This window comes from Oncorhynchus clarkii, chromosome 19 (genome assembly GCF_045791955.1).
Source record: "Oncorhynchus clarkii lewisi isolate Uvic-CL-2024 chromosome 19, UVic_Ocla_1.0, whole genome shotgun sequence".
NCBI lineage: Eukaryota > Metazoa > Chordata > Actinopteri > Salmoniformes > Salmonidae > Oncorhynchus > Oncorhynchus clarkii.
The window spans coordinates 46,964,607-46,980,480 of NC_092165.1; the positions used below are offsets into that span (position 1 = coordinate 46,964,607).

Genomic DNA, 15,874 nt, shown 5'->3' on the forward strand with positions numbered 1-15,874 from the left:
CTTTTGCAGAATATCAGTCTGTCCCTGATGTTTTTCATGGAGAGAAGTGGCTTCTTTGCTGCCCTTCTTGACACTAGGCCATCCTCCAAAAGTCTTCGCCTCACTGTGCGTGCAGATGCACTCACACCTGCCTGCTGCCATTCCTGAGCAAGCTCTGTACTGGTGGTGTCCCGATCCCGCAGCTGAATCAACTTTAGGAGATGGTCCTGGTGCTTGCTGGACTTTCTTGGGCGCCCTGAAGCCGCCTTCACAACATTTTGAACCACTCTATGAAGTTCTTCATGATCCGATAAACGGTTGATTTCGGTGCAATCTTACTGGCAGCAATATCCTTGCCTGTGAATCCCTTTTTGTGCAAAGCAATGGTGATGGCACATGTTTCCTTGCAGGTAACCATTGTTGACAGAGGAAGAACAATGATTCCAAGCACCACCCTCCTTTTGAAGCTTCCAGTCTGTTATTCTAACTCAATCAGCATGACAGAGTGATCTCCAGGCTTGTCCTCGTCAACCCTCACACCTGTGTTATCGAGAGAATCACTGACATGTCAGCTGGTCCTTTTTGTGGCAGAGCTGAAATGCAGTGGAAATGTTTGGGGATTCAGTTCATTTGCATGGCAAAGAGGGACTTTGCAATTAATTGCAATTCATCTGATCACTCTTCATAACATTCTGGAGTATATGCAAATTGCCATCATACAAACTGAGGCAGCAGAGTTTGAAAATGTGTGTCATTCTCAAAACTTTTGGCCACAACTATATATGTCAAGCTGCATCCCTGTCTCACCCCACATTCTTCTGGATTTTTTTTTTCAATCATTTTAACTGCACAAAAAATGTTTTCCCCTAACACTGCTTACTGTCAATTTGTGTAGCAGACCCTCATGCAAAATTTAGTCAAGCTTTTTTGAAATCAATAAAGCATGAGAAGACTTTGCTATTGTTTTGGTTTGTTTGTCAATTTGGATGTGCAGAGTGAATACGTGGTCTGTCAAAGTAATTGGGTAAAACGCCAATTTGACAATTGCACAGTACATTATTTTCACTGAGGAAATGTACGTGTCTGCTGGTCGGAAAATTCTTGGCGTTATCATTAAGGTTGCTGTTGACGCAAATCCCATGGTAGTTATTGCGGTCACATTTGTCTCCACTTTTGTGGATTGGGGTGATCAGTCCATGGTTCCAAATATTGGGGGAAATGCCAGAGCTGAGGATGTTGTTCGTTTAATTGTAGCCAATTGGCATTTGTGGTCTGTTTGTTTTATCATTTCTTTTAGGATACCATCAACACCACAGGCCTTTTTGGGTTGGAGGGTTTGCATTTTCTCCTGTATTTCATTAAATGTAATTGGAGAATCCAGTGGATTCTGGTAGCCTGTGATAGTTGATTATAAGATTTGTAATTTATCATGTATATATTTTTGCTGTTCTTTGTTATAGGGCCCAAAAGATTGGAGAAGTGGTTCACCCATCTCTGTTTTGGATAGTTAACTCTTCATGTTGTTTGTTTAGTGTTTTCCAATTTCCTCACAAGTGGTTAGTCTATGGGTTCTTCAATTATATTGAGCTGTTACTTCTTTTTCCATAATGTATTTCTGTATTGTTTTAGTAATTCACCATAGTGGAGGTGTAGACTCAGGTTTTCTTCGTCTCTGTTTTTGGTTGGATAGTTTCCTCAATTTCTTACTTTCTTTATCAAACCATATGTCATTGTTTTTCATTTTCTTAGGCTGTCTACTTGACATTTTTAGATTTGATAGGGAAGCTAAAGGTCAAATATACTGTTTAGGCTTTATACGGTGAAGTTTATACCTTCTCTATGACAGTGAAATGTTTTGTCCAGGAAGTTGTCTAAACGAGATTGAATTTGTTTTTGCCTAATTGTTTTTTGGTAGGTTTCTACACTACTTTCCTTCCATCTATAGCATTTCTTAATACTGTGGAGTTTTGGGCTTTTATTGAGTATTGGTTTGTTCAAGTAGACTGTGATTTTGCTGTAGTCTGATAGGAGCATCAGTGGGCTGACAAAGCTCAGACTCTGGGTTGAGGTCCGTGATCTACAGTATTCCTGCCAAGGGATGAGCTGTACGTGTACCTACCATAGGAGTCTTCTTAAAGCCTACCATTGACTATGCACAGACCCAGCGTGCGACAGAGCTGCATGAGTTGTGACCCATTTTTGTTGGTTGGTTGTTTTTTGTGCCACTGAGGGCCTCCCCAGTGGCACAGCGGTCTAAGGCGCTGCATTGCAGTGCTTGAGGCGTGACTACAGACCCGGGTTCGATCCCAGGCTGTGTCACAGCCGGCCGTGACCAGGAGACCAATGAGGAGGCGCACAAATTGGCCCAGCGTTGTCCGGGGGAGGGCTTTGCCAGCCAAGATTTCCTTGTCCCATTGCGTTATAGGTAGCACGCATGAGGACATTTCTCTTTTGAGAATTTCTTTATTGATTTCTAGCCACATTTTCCTGTTTTGACTAATTGAATAGTGTCTTGCTGGTCTGGGCGGGGTGTCCGTTGCTCTTGCTCCTGTGGTTGAGTGTTCCTCCTAGTGTTCCTTCAAAGTCATGGCAAAAGTTGGTCTTGCTACCTTCAGTCTATTGTGCGCTAGCTCAAACCCAACATTAGCACGAATTACAGCATTACAAATCTTCTCCGAATTGTGAGAATTATCTTTCTATCTGTAGTATTGTATAGCTTTTAAATTTCTCGAGGTAGGAATATCGCAAAAGTAGGATCAATGTCTCATTCGAGAGAAGACAACCTACTGCGTTATGACACCGGCCAGTGTTGAAATCTGACATGTATGATACGTTTTCGTAATCTAAAAGTTGTATTCCTATTAACTTCCAGTGTAGTGAGAGCGACTTTATCACGGTGCTACGTCAAACCGGACAGATTTCTGCCTGCTTGAACAGCAATATCTCAGATATGCATAAAAACATGAATTGACCCAGGGAATCGATAGAACATCGCTCAGAGATGCACAAAAACAATAAACATTCAAAATGGGTGAACCGTTCCTTTTAACTAAAGGGAAAAACTCTAGAAAGTTGAGTGAAGTTCAATCTCTCGTGCTTCTATTTTATTTTGTGCTGCAGTCCTGGAGGAGCTGCGTGCTTAGAGGGAACATTGCCCGTGACATTATTTCAGCCATTTATACTGAACAAAACTATAAATGCAACAATTTAAACTTTTACTGAGTTACAGTTCATATAGGAAATCAGTTAGTTTAAATAAATTAGGCTCTAATCTTTGTATTTCATATGACAAGGCAGGGGTGCAGCCATGGGTGGGCAAAGTCCCACCCACTTGGGAGAAAGGCCCAACTGCAGATTTAGTGGCCTTTTATTGTCCCCAGCACAAGGTTCACCTGTGTAATGATCATGCTTTTTAATCAGCTTCTTGAAATGCTCACTAACAGGCATGTAAACAAATTTGTGCACAACATTTGAGAGAAATAAGCTTTTTGTGCATATGGAACATTTCTGGGATCATTTATTTCAACTCATGAAACATGGGACCAACACTTAACATGTTGCATTTATATTTTTGTTCAGTATAGATAACGAGCAGGTTAAACTTACGGGTCGCCCTAACTCATAGTACTTTGTTTTTCACTCAGGAAAAAAGATTAAACGCCTAAGAAATATCTTGCTGCGTTTTGTATATGCAGATCTAAAATTGTGTTATTGTAATTTTTGCTCAGCATCAAATACATTTTGTGCTCAAGTTGCACTTCTGCACTCGGATGATAATTCACGAATGGGCATTCTATCAAAAGACAGCCCTCTGACTGATGTGTAGCTACTTTTCTCTGGTACTTTTATCTGTGTAGCCAGCCTACTTTTCTCTGGTACTTTTCTCGGTGTAGCCAGCCTACTTTTCTCTGGTACTTTTATCTGTGTAGCCAGCCTACTTTTCTCTGGTACTTTTCTCGGTGTAGCCAGCCTATTTTTCTCCTGTAAAATGCAAGATTAAATTTAAGCAAAACATTAGGAAATATGATGGCCATGCATTTTTCTTTTTTTTTTTTTGCATTGTAAGCTCATTTACTTGTGTGGCTGCTAGCCAAATAGTGTTGCACTTCTGTTGTCATCTGATGACAATTAAGCTATTTTCTGCCCAATCTGTTGCGCTAATGTATTTTCTGTGAAGGAAGACTTTAGTTACACGTCCCTGATCAGTCTATTGAAGCAAAAAAACATACTTTCAATCTAAAACACGACTCCTGTCAATACACAGCTGGACTCACCTGCTACCCACTTTCTCCCATTGTGCGATTTACAAAAACACGTGTTCTGGGGAGCTACGGTAAGCTTCATTATGTATAAGAATGTGACAGGTGAAATGAAGAAGGCAATCTATCTCCTGACAAGTTGACTGCAGTTATTTATTTAAAGTAGCTACAAATATGACAATTTATAGAAGTTTAGAAGGTTATTGAAAAACCATCCTGTGGCTGTTTCCATATATCCTGGTATAGAAGGTAAAATAACATTGTTACGCAGTTCCCATTTTAAAATAACAGTTCTGTTCCGGTATAGATCAACAGTATAGATCACTTTTGTTCCCACTTCTGATCTTCGTTCTTTTCTGTTTTTTTAAACCCCTGGTTTACACCGAGAAGATCAGTTCTTCATCCCCTGGAGAGGACACAGTTGTGAATGCAGACAGAGCTATCAAACAGTCTCTCACTGCTGGAAACCCAATTACACTGCAATGGTAGAGGAGAGGGAGAATGATTTAATTGGCCTAGATGCCTGTGCAGTGCTCTGTCATTGCATGGCTAACACATGCTGTAGAGATCAATTGTACTCATTTAATTTAATAGTGCTTCTCTTAATGCAGTTTAGGCCTATTGAAGATAAGCCTTAAAATCAACAACCTATTCTCAGTAATGTGTGTTTGTACATTACATTCTAATCAATTGTACTAAAGATGTGTATTTCCCTTCACACTCCCCTCCAGGCGAGGATCTACTGTACAGATACCTGAGTAATGAGCGGATCCCCACCATCGCTGAGGAGGTCACATCTGTGGCGCCGCCCTACAGGCCAGTGGGGGAACGACAGCTGGTCCGAGGGGTGGACCACATCCGGGGCAGCCGCTACTTTGCCAACCAGGACCTCCACCACAGCGCCACCATCCCCTACCAGGACCATGACCTGGACAGCAAAAAGACACCCATAGCCCCCGCCTCCAAACGCCCCCCGGCAGAGCCCTCGCTTCTGGTCAGTTGGATCACACGGCTTAAGCTATTGACTCACTGATGGGCTTCCTGTTCCTATCTTTGTCCTCCTCAGTGCTTTTTTTTGTCCTCCGACTGTTTGCAGTGGGCTCTCCTTCTCTCTCACTTTCTCCCTGCCTTCCCGGTGTTACTACTACTGTACTGCTAATGTACTGCTCCACAACCAAACTGCTTTAGTAGTTAACTCACTGCATTCTGATACATCATCTCCTAACCAATCCCAGTCCCCTACCGACTACCAACCAATCCCAGTCCTCCACCGACTACCAACCAATCCCATCTCAGCTACACAATCAGATAAATATAGGAATATTTGGTGCGCTGGCTGCCACACCCAGCACATGCATGAGAATAATAATATTTGGAGCTAGAGGTTTTACCAAAAGGAAATGTCTGGCTATCTGTCTACAAATGGACAAGAGGAATGTTTTGGGACATATCAGCCTTGTATCTTCATGGGAACTTTTTTTAATATATTTGTTTTTACTTAGTGCATTTGGAAAGTATTCAGACCCCTTCCCTTTTTCCACATTTTGTTACGTTACAACCTTATTCTAAAATTGATTCATTTTTTCCTCAATCTACACATAATACCCCGTAATGACCAAGCAGAAAAAGGTGTTGACGTTGTTGCAACAAAAACAACACTAAAATAACATAAGTATTCAGACCCTTTCTCAGTACTTTGTTGAAGCCCCTTTAGCAGCGATTACAGCCTCGAGTCTTCTTGGGTATGACGCTACAAGCTTGGCACACCTGTATTTGGGGATTTCTCCCATTCTTCTCTGCAGATCCTCTCAAGCTCCGTCAGGTTGGCTGGAGAGAGTTGCTGGACAGCTATTTTCAGGTCTCTCCAGAGATGTTAGATCGGGTTCAAGTCCGGGCTCTGGCTGGGCTACTCAAGAACATTCAGAGACTTGTCCCGAAGCCACTCCTGCGTTGTCTTGGTTGAATGCTTAGGGTCGTTTTCCTGTTAGGTGAACCTTCATCCCAGTCTGAGGTCCTGCGCGCTCTAGAGCAGGTTTTTGTTAAGGACCTCTCTGTACTTTGCTCCGTTCAGCTTTCCCTCGATCCTGACTAGTCTCCCAGTCCCCGACGCTGAAAGAAATCCCCACAGCATGATGCTGCCACCACCGTGCTTCACCGTAGGGATGGTGACAGGATTCCTTCAGATGTGACGCTTGCCATTCAGGGAAAATAGTTCAATCTTGGTTTCATCAGAACAGAGAATCTTGTCAAGGGGTCTGTATACAGTGCCTTGCGAAAGTATTCGGCCCCCTTGAACTTTGCGACCTTTTGCCACATTTCAGGCTTCAAACATAAAGATATAAAACTGTATTTTTTTGTGAAGAATCAACAAGTGGGACACAATCATGAAGTGGAACTACATTTATTGGATATTTCAAACTTTTTTAACAAATCAAAAACTGAAAAATTGGGCGTGCAAAATTATTCAGCCCCCTTAAGTTAATATTTTGTAGCGCCACCTTTTGCTGCGATTACAGCTGTAAGTCGCTTGGGGTATGTCTCTATCAGTTTTGCACATCGAGAGACTGACATTTTTTCCCATTCCTCCTTGCAAAACAACTCGAGCTCAGTGAGGTTGGATGGAGAGCATTTGTGAACAGCAGTTTTCAGTTCTTTCCACAGATTCTCGATTGGATTCAGGTCTGGACTTTGACTTGGCCATTCTAACACCTGGATATGTTTATTTTTGAACCATTCCATTGTAGATTTTGCTTTATGTTTTGGATCATTGTCTTGTTGGAAGACAAATCTCCATCCCAGTCTCAGGTCTTTTGCAGACTCCATCAGGTTTTCTTCCAGAATGGTCCTGTATTTGGCTCCATCCATCTTCCCATCAATTTTAACCATCTTCCCTGTCCCTGCTGAAGAAAAGCAGGCCCAAACCATGATGCTGCCACCACCATGTTTGACAGTGGGGATGGTGTGTTCAGCTGTGTTGCTTTTACGCCAAACATAACGTTTTGCATTGTTGCCAAAAAGTTCAATTTTGGTTTCATCTGACCAGAGCACCTTCTTCCAAATGCTTGGTGTGTCTCCCAGGTGGCTTGTGGCAAATTTTAAACAACACTTTTTATGGATATCTTTAAGAAATGGCTTTCTTCTTGCCACTCTTCCATAAAGGCCAGATTTGTGCAATATACGACTGATTGTTGTCCTATGGACAGAGTCTCCCACCTCAGCTGTAGATCTCTGCAGTTCATCCAGAGTGATCATGGGCCTCTTGGCTGCATCTCTGATCAGTCTTCTCCTTGTATGAGCTGAAAGTTTAGAGGGACGGCCAGGTCTTGGTAGATTTGCAGTGGTCTGATACTCCTTCCATTTCAATATTATCGCTTGCACAGTGCTCCTTTGGATGTTTAAAGCTTGGGAAATATTTTTGTATCCAAATCCGGCTTTAAACTTCTTCACAACAGTATCTCGGACCTGCCTGGTGTGTTCCTTGTTCTTCATGATGCTCTCTGCGCTTTTAACGGACCTCTGAGACTATCACAGTGCAGGTGCATTTATACAGAGACTTGATTACACACAGGTGGATTGTATTTTCATCATTAGTCATTTAGGTCAACATTGGATCATTCAGAGATCCTCACTGAACTTCTGGAGAGAGTTTGCTGCACTGAAAGTAAAGGGGCTGAATAATTTTGCACGCCCAATTTTTCAGTTTTTGATTTGTTAAAAAAGTTTGAAATATCCAATAAATGTCGTTCCACTTCATGATTGTGTCCCAGTTGTTGTTGATTCTTCACAAAAAAATACAGTTTATATCTTTATGTTTGAAGCCTGAAATGTGGCAAAAGGTCTCAAAGTTCAAGGGGGCCGAATACTTTCGCAAGGCACTGTACTGTACCTTCCGAATGCACTGTTTAGCACTATCTTTGAGAAACAATCAAACACTTTTGCAGGGAGTTTTAGATTTGAATTCCAACTGTTTTTTAATTTGAGATACAAAGAAAAAAAAGAGTTTCCAGGTTTCTATTGTACTTGTATTTCTACTGCTTGTCTTTACATGTCAGGCCCTTGTTACCATTCAGTTAAACTACACTGCCAGTGGTGGCCTTTTTAAAAGCTATGCATATCGGAACACTCTACTGTCACAGATTGATGCTGCATGGCGGGTGACAAAATACTGTTTCAACATCACCAGCAATTATCTCTGGGTTCAAGGCTATGCACTCCTCTGTACAGTCCCATGTCCTGCCTTGTTCTGTAGACACACTGCTCTGTGATCATCCTGCTCAAAGGATGCGAACAGCTGCTTGTCTACAATCAGCCTTGGGAACAAAGGTGTGTAGGTTAGGCCTCTGGAGTCACTGGCCAGGCAGTCTTCTGTAATCAGCACAGATAGCTTAGTAAGACTATATGGATAGCTTATAACAAGTGTAACAACACCAGAGTTTAACGGACAGTATTATTCAATACCACGACATGTCAAGAAATGTAACAAACACAATTGTACCTTTTTTTGTAACATTTTGATAGTATATTATTAAAGGTCCAGTTGATTCCATTTCTCATTTGTTTTGTCTTTATTTAATTTATTTTTACTGAAGAACTAGATTAAACATATTGTTATAGGTTGGTGATCTGTCAAATCTCCACACCAACCATTTGCATGAAAGGTGTTAGCATTGTTACTTTCAGTGGCTATTCACCCTGGAAGGGGACCTTCAGGGGCTTAAAGCTGTTATGATCTGGCCTAATTTGCTTTGACCTTTTGAGAATGAACTCTACTTCTGTTTTTTTGAAGCATGTGGTGAAACTGGATAGTCAAGCTAAAGTTACCATGTCTCTCTCTCTGCTGGCCATGCTTCTGCAACTGCCTTATTTCAAATTTAAATGGACCCTACGTTCTAATTAAGGAGATTGAAGCATATGTCTTATTGTACGGTCAAGATATCTTGCTTAAAATATACTCTTAACCTCTGTACGCCTTTTCACCTACATCTGAATTGCACTCGGGACTCACTTTATTTTATTTGTTACATTTGATCAAAAAAGCTGGCAGACCAATTTGGCTTTTGAAAATCCTAATACTAGACAAGAAGAACAACATTGACTTTGTCATATTTCTACATTAATCTCACTACTTTCTCCCCCTCTACCTTTTCCCTGCATGATTATACTGGTTGTCTGGGTGCCCCCTGTCTGTTTGTTTTAGTCTCTCTTCCTTCTAACCTTTTGTGCCCTGCCCTAGCCTGCCTAGCTATGGCAACCTGCGGTCCTTAACTAATCTGCATGTTTGTGGTGGGGGAAAATACAGCCTGCTCTTTGCTTCTCCCTGCACTGTTTGCTCACTTCTAACAAAAGCCACGGCCATGCATTATGTTCATGTGAAAAGGGAAAGATGTTATGCATGTTGACAGATTTGTATGTATTTCTTTTCACCATTTTCTTTGAAGGAAATAATGTTGGTGTGTTGAATGACATGCTCTCTATTTTTCTTTTTTACATATTAAGCTTTGGAGGCAAATCAGCGATTTGTCCAACTTAACACATTAGTAAATCAAAACTTCTAAATTAGCCACATAGATGTTCTTAAAACATTTTAAGGATTTTTAAGTGACTGTAGAGCAGGTCTTGCCTCCAATGCCTTTCAACAATATGGGCAAGACAGACTAGAGTAGTCTCTAACCCACAAGAACAGAAGATGCAGAGAAAGTGACTCAGAAGGCCAGTAACTGTTGACCAGTGCTGTCTGGGTAGTGAATGAGTTCATTCTTTGTGTCCGTCACTCACAGGTGTCTGACAGGCGCTCCAGCAGTGGCTTCCCCAACAGGTGGGTGGTCACATTACGGCAACCATAACACTCATAACAACCCATTCTCAATTGCTTGTGTGTTGTACTGTAAGCATGTGAAGTATGAGGTCAGATGGGACAAATACCCCTGATATTTGGTGACATCTGACTGGAGCCCCCAGTAGTGGCATGTTTTTAACCAAGCCAGGGGTGGGTGCTCAACTGGATTTTAACGACAAATGAAAAACAGTGTGGTAGAAAACTAACCTCAGCCTCATCATGGTGTCAGATGACCAGACAAGAAGACCAACAGACTACTGGGATACCACATGCTAGATCAGACAGGTAGTGTTACAACCGCAAGGCATGACTTTCTTTGAATGATTAAGACCCCGAAGGAATAGGGCAGATCCTTCTGTGTGGGAATAGAGGGCTCTGAATGAGGATGGTTCTTATTTTAGGGATTTGGGTTTAATCTTTGAAGACATCACCAATCATATTTTATTCCCCTTATTGAAATGAAATTAACCTCACTTCGGTGACCTCCTACAAGAGGAATCATAAATGATGACCGTGTTATAACAAAACATGATTTTCCAAACAAACTATAAATACTGTAGCTGCTCCAACCTACTGACTGACGATGGTGGAAGGATCACCCTGTCTGTTTGGTAGAGCCTCTCATTGGGCCTGAGGAGGTGTGACTGCACTCATTAACACTGGGATTGATGACTAATCCCAACACACTCGCACACCCCAAACTGCTATTTTAAGACCCCCTCATTCTCTGCTTGTTTGTCACACATGATGAGTGCCCACACAACAAGACCCTTATCTGTCCTAATTGCACAGATTTCAGATCACACTATTACATGATATAGTAGACAATTGAGTGATTATTTGCATGTAACAGCAGAAACACTTGATTATGAATATTCAATAAGTTTAGGACACTCAAGTATCTAGCTAATCCACTTACAGACAAGTTAATTATTTTCAGTAGCCCTTTCTAAAAGAAATCAGAGGCGGGCACATCCACAGACGTATTAGCTGAAGGACTGATCATAAATCTCACCATGTCTCAGCCATCTTAAACCAACCTTCTGAGACCATCGAACAAGTTTTGAATTTACTGACACTGGGGGGAAAGAATCATCAGACAGGGAAAAACACGTGGCTCTTTGCCTGTCTGTGTCCTCCCGACACAGAGAGAAAAAAATCTGGCCACAATACCCATTTTGTCAGCGCAAATTGTATATGAAAGTTAACTGAAATGGAGGCTAGATAAAGACAGTAAGTGCCTATGTATGAGCCAAGGATGCACTAAGTATGTGTTGGTGATTTTCAACTTCCTGTATGTGTCATCCAAAACCAAAATGGTATAGTAAGTGTATGTGGTATGTTGAGGTTGATGCAGGGGGTAGAATGAGTGGTTAGGACAAGTGAATATTACCCATGTGCCCACTGACTAATTGTCATTAGTCTAGATTCTATGCTAGATGCTTTGTTTCTAATCTTGCTGCCTCCTCTCTTCTCACCAGATACAGCCAACCTCATATTCGGTCCTGGTCCTTCTCCCAAGCGGTAAGGACATGTCTGACCCCTGAGCCTTAAAATAATCTGTTTTGTGTCCATGAACTCTATCTCTACCCCACTGGTTCAGAGTGACTCCTGGTCTCCATCCCCACATCCCAATCCTCCATGATCCTGTTAATGGTGATGAGAAGCCCTGGAGTACTCATGTGATGAATGAAGCACACATACTTAGCATTGATTTCACAATTCAATGAACAGTGATAGAGTATGGCAGAGTTCTAAATCTATCAATTAAAGGGTTGTTTTTGGAGGAGAAGAGTGAGAGCGAGTGTGAGAGCGAATCAACCACAGATTAACAAGCGACCTGGTACAAACACTAAACCATTATCCATATCCTTCATGGTCTTCATAACGGTGGCCATTTCATTGCCAGTTTAATAATATCAGTTAATAGCTAACCATGAAAGTGGCCATTCTGGAGGCTCTTATCAGCAGCGGGACATAACCAACTGTTATGTCTCAAAATGAGCCGTTGTTGAAATGGACCTGCCACTGATTGGTTATGACAGATCTAAGTATTGGATTACCTGGCTTGGAGGGGGGTATTGTAATATTCAGCGGCCAAGCCTCTGCATGGGCCCAGTATTTCAAAAGTTATCCATCTCGATTTTGCCTATCTGATAGGATTAAATGTATAGAAATAGAATTTACCAATTATTGACTTGATTGGGGACTCGTTCTAGTCATTCTATTTCTATGCATTTAATCCTATCTGATAGGTGAAATCCAGATGGATAACTTTTGAAATATTGGGCACTGGCCATCACTTTCCTGCCTCCTCCCCTCCTGTCATATCCAAGAGAGCCATGAGTTAGTTAATATCAATCCATAAATCACACATAACAGACATACACATCCAGTGGGGTCTGATAAATGACCACGGGGCCTAGTGACAAGGGAACGTATCACTAGTGCACTGCAGGTGCATGCTGTCCATGACTTATTTAACACAAGAAGACCTAACTGCCAAGGCCGGGGGGGTGCTGTGTAAGTCATACATTTTAATTTCTTCCCTCTGAATATTTTCAGAAGGAGCGGGGGATCATGTATGTAGGTGGGGGGGATCATCATTGCTCATCAAATTATGGACCACTGCAGCACTCTGTGTTCCCTGTGGAAATAGTGCCACAATGCCCGGCAACTGGGCAATACCTATAACAGGGTCTTACAGTGCAGTGGGGCCTTTGCCAACCTCCTGTAGTCACAGCACACTGAGCAGTGTAAAGAACCTGATACCATCTGCAGCCCGGGGCCCAAGCCCAGCATGAGAGACCCCAGGTAAAGAAGAGACACTGTCTGCCAGTGAAAGCCCCTTGCTCCGGAGCAGGGCTCGGGATAAGTGCCGTGACAATTATCAGAATGGAACATGACGGGAGATTTAGCCCACAATCCTGTGACAAATCTACATTCCCAGGAAGGCTATTGGACTCTGACATGAGTGGCGGAGGGCTTACTTAATTTCCCCCACTGTGCTTTTTTATGTTACAAAACATGTTCAGTGCTAAATCATTCTAATGCAACATGCTAAGACTTTTGTTCTAGAAGGAATGAGAACAGTAGCAGCAATCTTTTCCATTTGAAAACAAAAAAAGCCATGGCCCAGTTCATTTTAACTTAATGACAATGGTGTTACTTGATATGGGACGGACGGAGGGAGGGACGGACGGAGGGCGGGAGGGACGGAGGGAGGGAGAGGGACTGAGGGAGGGAGGGACAGAACCTCCATAATGGTATATTTTGTGAAATTGATTCAATAGTGAGGGCTTTAGTAGAATGTAATACCAGCATGGTTATGGCAAGTGTAATTGTTTGCGCAGACTGTGGGTATACTGTATATGGTCCACAACAAAGTGTGTGACAATTCAATGAATGTCAAGTCAACAGGATGACGTATTATACACAAGTGTAGCCTGTATGTCCCTATATTATGCCTGTCACTTTTTGGGCACAATGGGGCATGAAATGAGCCCCATGAGAGTTGAGGTCAGGGGGGACACGAGGAGGAGGGTAACCTCTATATTATAGTTGTCCTCTCCAGGAATATGTCTGGTTTGCCACTAGTCTCCCAGCACTGGGAGAACCCACCACATTCAAACCTCGGAGCAGATAGCAGCTTCCATCCACAAACATTACAGCCCCAGTCAGAGCGCTAGATCTGCTCCCGCATGCAGACAATGTTATGGCTACGGCTTGTGCTCCCCACAGGGAGAGAATAGTTTTGATTTTCCCACATATTTCCTCCCAGAAAACCATAAGTGGACCAAGAGGGAACTCTCTGCCTGTGATCTAGTGTTTTATTATCTGTTGCTGAAGCAGCGGCTACTCTTCCTGAGGTCCACATAACACATGACATAATACATATCAATAGGCAAGGACTGAACTACACACTTTTTATAAGAACAATATTACTAAAAAAGGTCCTACGGACAGTTAATTGCATACATACAGTGAGCTCCAAAATAATTGGGAAAGTGACCCATATGTTGGGTGGGGCTCTGTACTCCATAGAAATGATTGGTAAGTAAAGTATTGTTGCATTTTGGGGTCACTTTTATAGTAAATAAGAATAGAAAATATTTCTAAACACTTGTACAATAATGTGGATGCCTCCATGATTACGGATAATCCTGAATAAATCGTAAATAATGAGTGAGAAAGTTACACACACATCATACCCCAAGACATGCTAACCTCTCACCATTACAATAATGTGAGGTATGATTATTTCTGCGTCTAACTTTCTCATCATTATCTACGATTCCTTCATGATTATCCGTAATCATGGAGGCATCCACATTATTGTTGAAGTGTTTAGAAACCTTGTATATTATTTTTTTCAATAAAAATGACACCGCCACATCAGTCATTACCAAATTCAGCTGAGGCCTAGAACTTAGGGAATGATTTGTACCAAATACAATGCTTTTAGTTTTAGAAATGTTCAGTGCTAGTTTATTACTAACCACCCATTCCAAAACTGACTGCAACTCTTTGTTTAGGGTTGTAATGATTTCACTAGCTGTGCTTGCTGACGTGTATAATGTTGAATCATCAGCATATATAGACACAGGCTTTGCTTAGTGCTAGAGGTAGATCATTAGTACAAAAAATAGAGAACAGTAGAGGGCCAAGAGAGCTGCCTTACGGAATACCACACTTTACATGATTTACTTTAGAGAAGCTTCCATTAAAGAATACCCTCTGTGTTCTATTGGATAGATAGCTCTCAACCCAATATATATCAGAGGATGTAAAGCCAAAACACACGTTTTTCCAATGACGGATTATGGTCAATAATATCAAAGGCTGCACAGAAGTCTAACAGTACAGCTCCCGCAATCTTCTGATGATCTGACACATTTATTTATTTTTTCCTAAGGCACCTACGTTATAGTATATTTTATGAAATTCATTCAGTAATGATGGCTTTGATAGACTAATATCCGCATGATTATGGCAAGTGTACTTGTAATTGTTTGCACAGACTGTGGATATATATGGGCTACAGCAAGAGTTTTACAATTCAATGAAAGTCAAATCAACAGGTTTGGCGTATTATACACAAGTGTATGCGGTCTTTACACATTTGATGCGCTGGCTAGAGGGACATCTAGTGGTTACTGGGTGGTGGCGCACACACTAACTCAAGTGTAAGAATTCTGAATCACTGATACTTTATAACGACCCTAATGTTCGACAACGTTTTAGCGGAGTTTCGACGTTGCAAACTCTCCTTCAACAGAAACGTTATCGTCGTTAAAATACGCATTTTCAAAACTAGGTTGCAGGTATGTTTTGGGGTGATATATTTGAGTACTTGACTCAATTTAATGTTTGAACACCAATTGTTTTTTTTCGTTGCCCTGTTAGTTCAAACTGCATTATTATAGGCCAATATGATCTTTACACAAACACGGGGTTTGGTTAAACAATTTAACTAGTCAATACATCATAGAAAGACACACATTTTAGTAAATGGCTAGGCATAAAAAGGTTCACTGAACCCGGGATTAGTCGGGTCAGTGTTTTGCTTGTCACTTGGGCCTAACAAATCCTACCACTTAGGGCGTACAAGCATCGTTTTGTGATATTGTATTCAGTTCCAACCATGGCAGTTATTGGTCCTATTCGGGATTCTTGGGAGGTCCCTACCCTATTGAAATTGAAGATGGTTAGAGTTAGGTTAGGTTTTAGGGTAGGGAAGTCCCATGGATCCCCCAGATAGCACTAACCAGCAGTGATTGAGTGTGGAAGCATTTTGCCC

General features: G+C 41.7%; 1 protein-coding gene across 1 annotated transcript in view; it reads left to right on the forward strand.

The window, feature by feature from the left end:
- The window catches only part of LOC139375318 (connector enhancer of kinase suppressor of ras 3-like), a 74,513-nt gene that overhangs the window by 46,560 nt on the left and 12,079 nt on the right, over positions 1 to 15,874 (forward strand). The window contains exons 14-16 of the mRNA XM_071116982.1: positions 4,970 to 5,232; positions 10,016 to 10,053; positions 11,556 to 11,598. Coding sequence (XP_070973083.1) covers positions 4,970 to 5,232; positions 10,016 to 10,053; positions 11,556 to 11,598 — 344 coding nt within the window. The remainder of the gene's footprint in view (positions 1 to 4,969; positions 5,233 to 10,015; positions 10,054 to 11,555; positions 11,599 to 15,874) is intronic.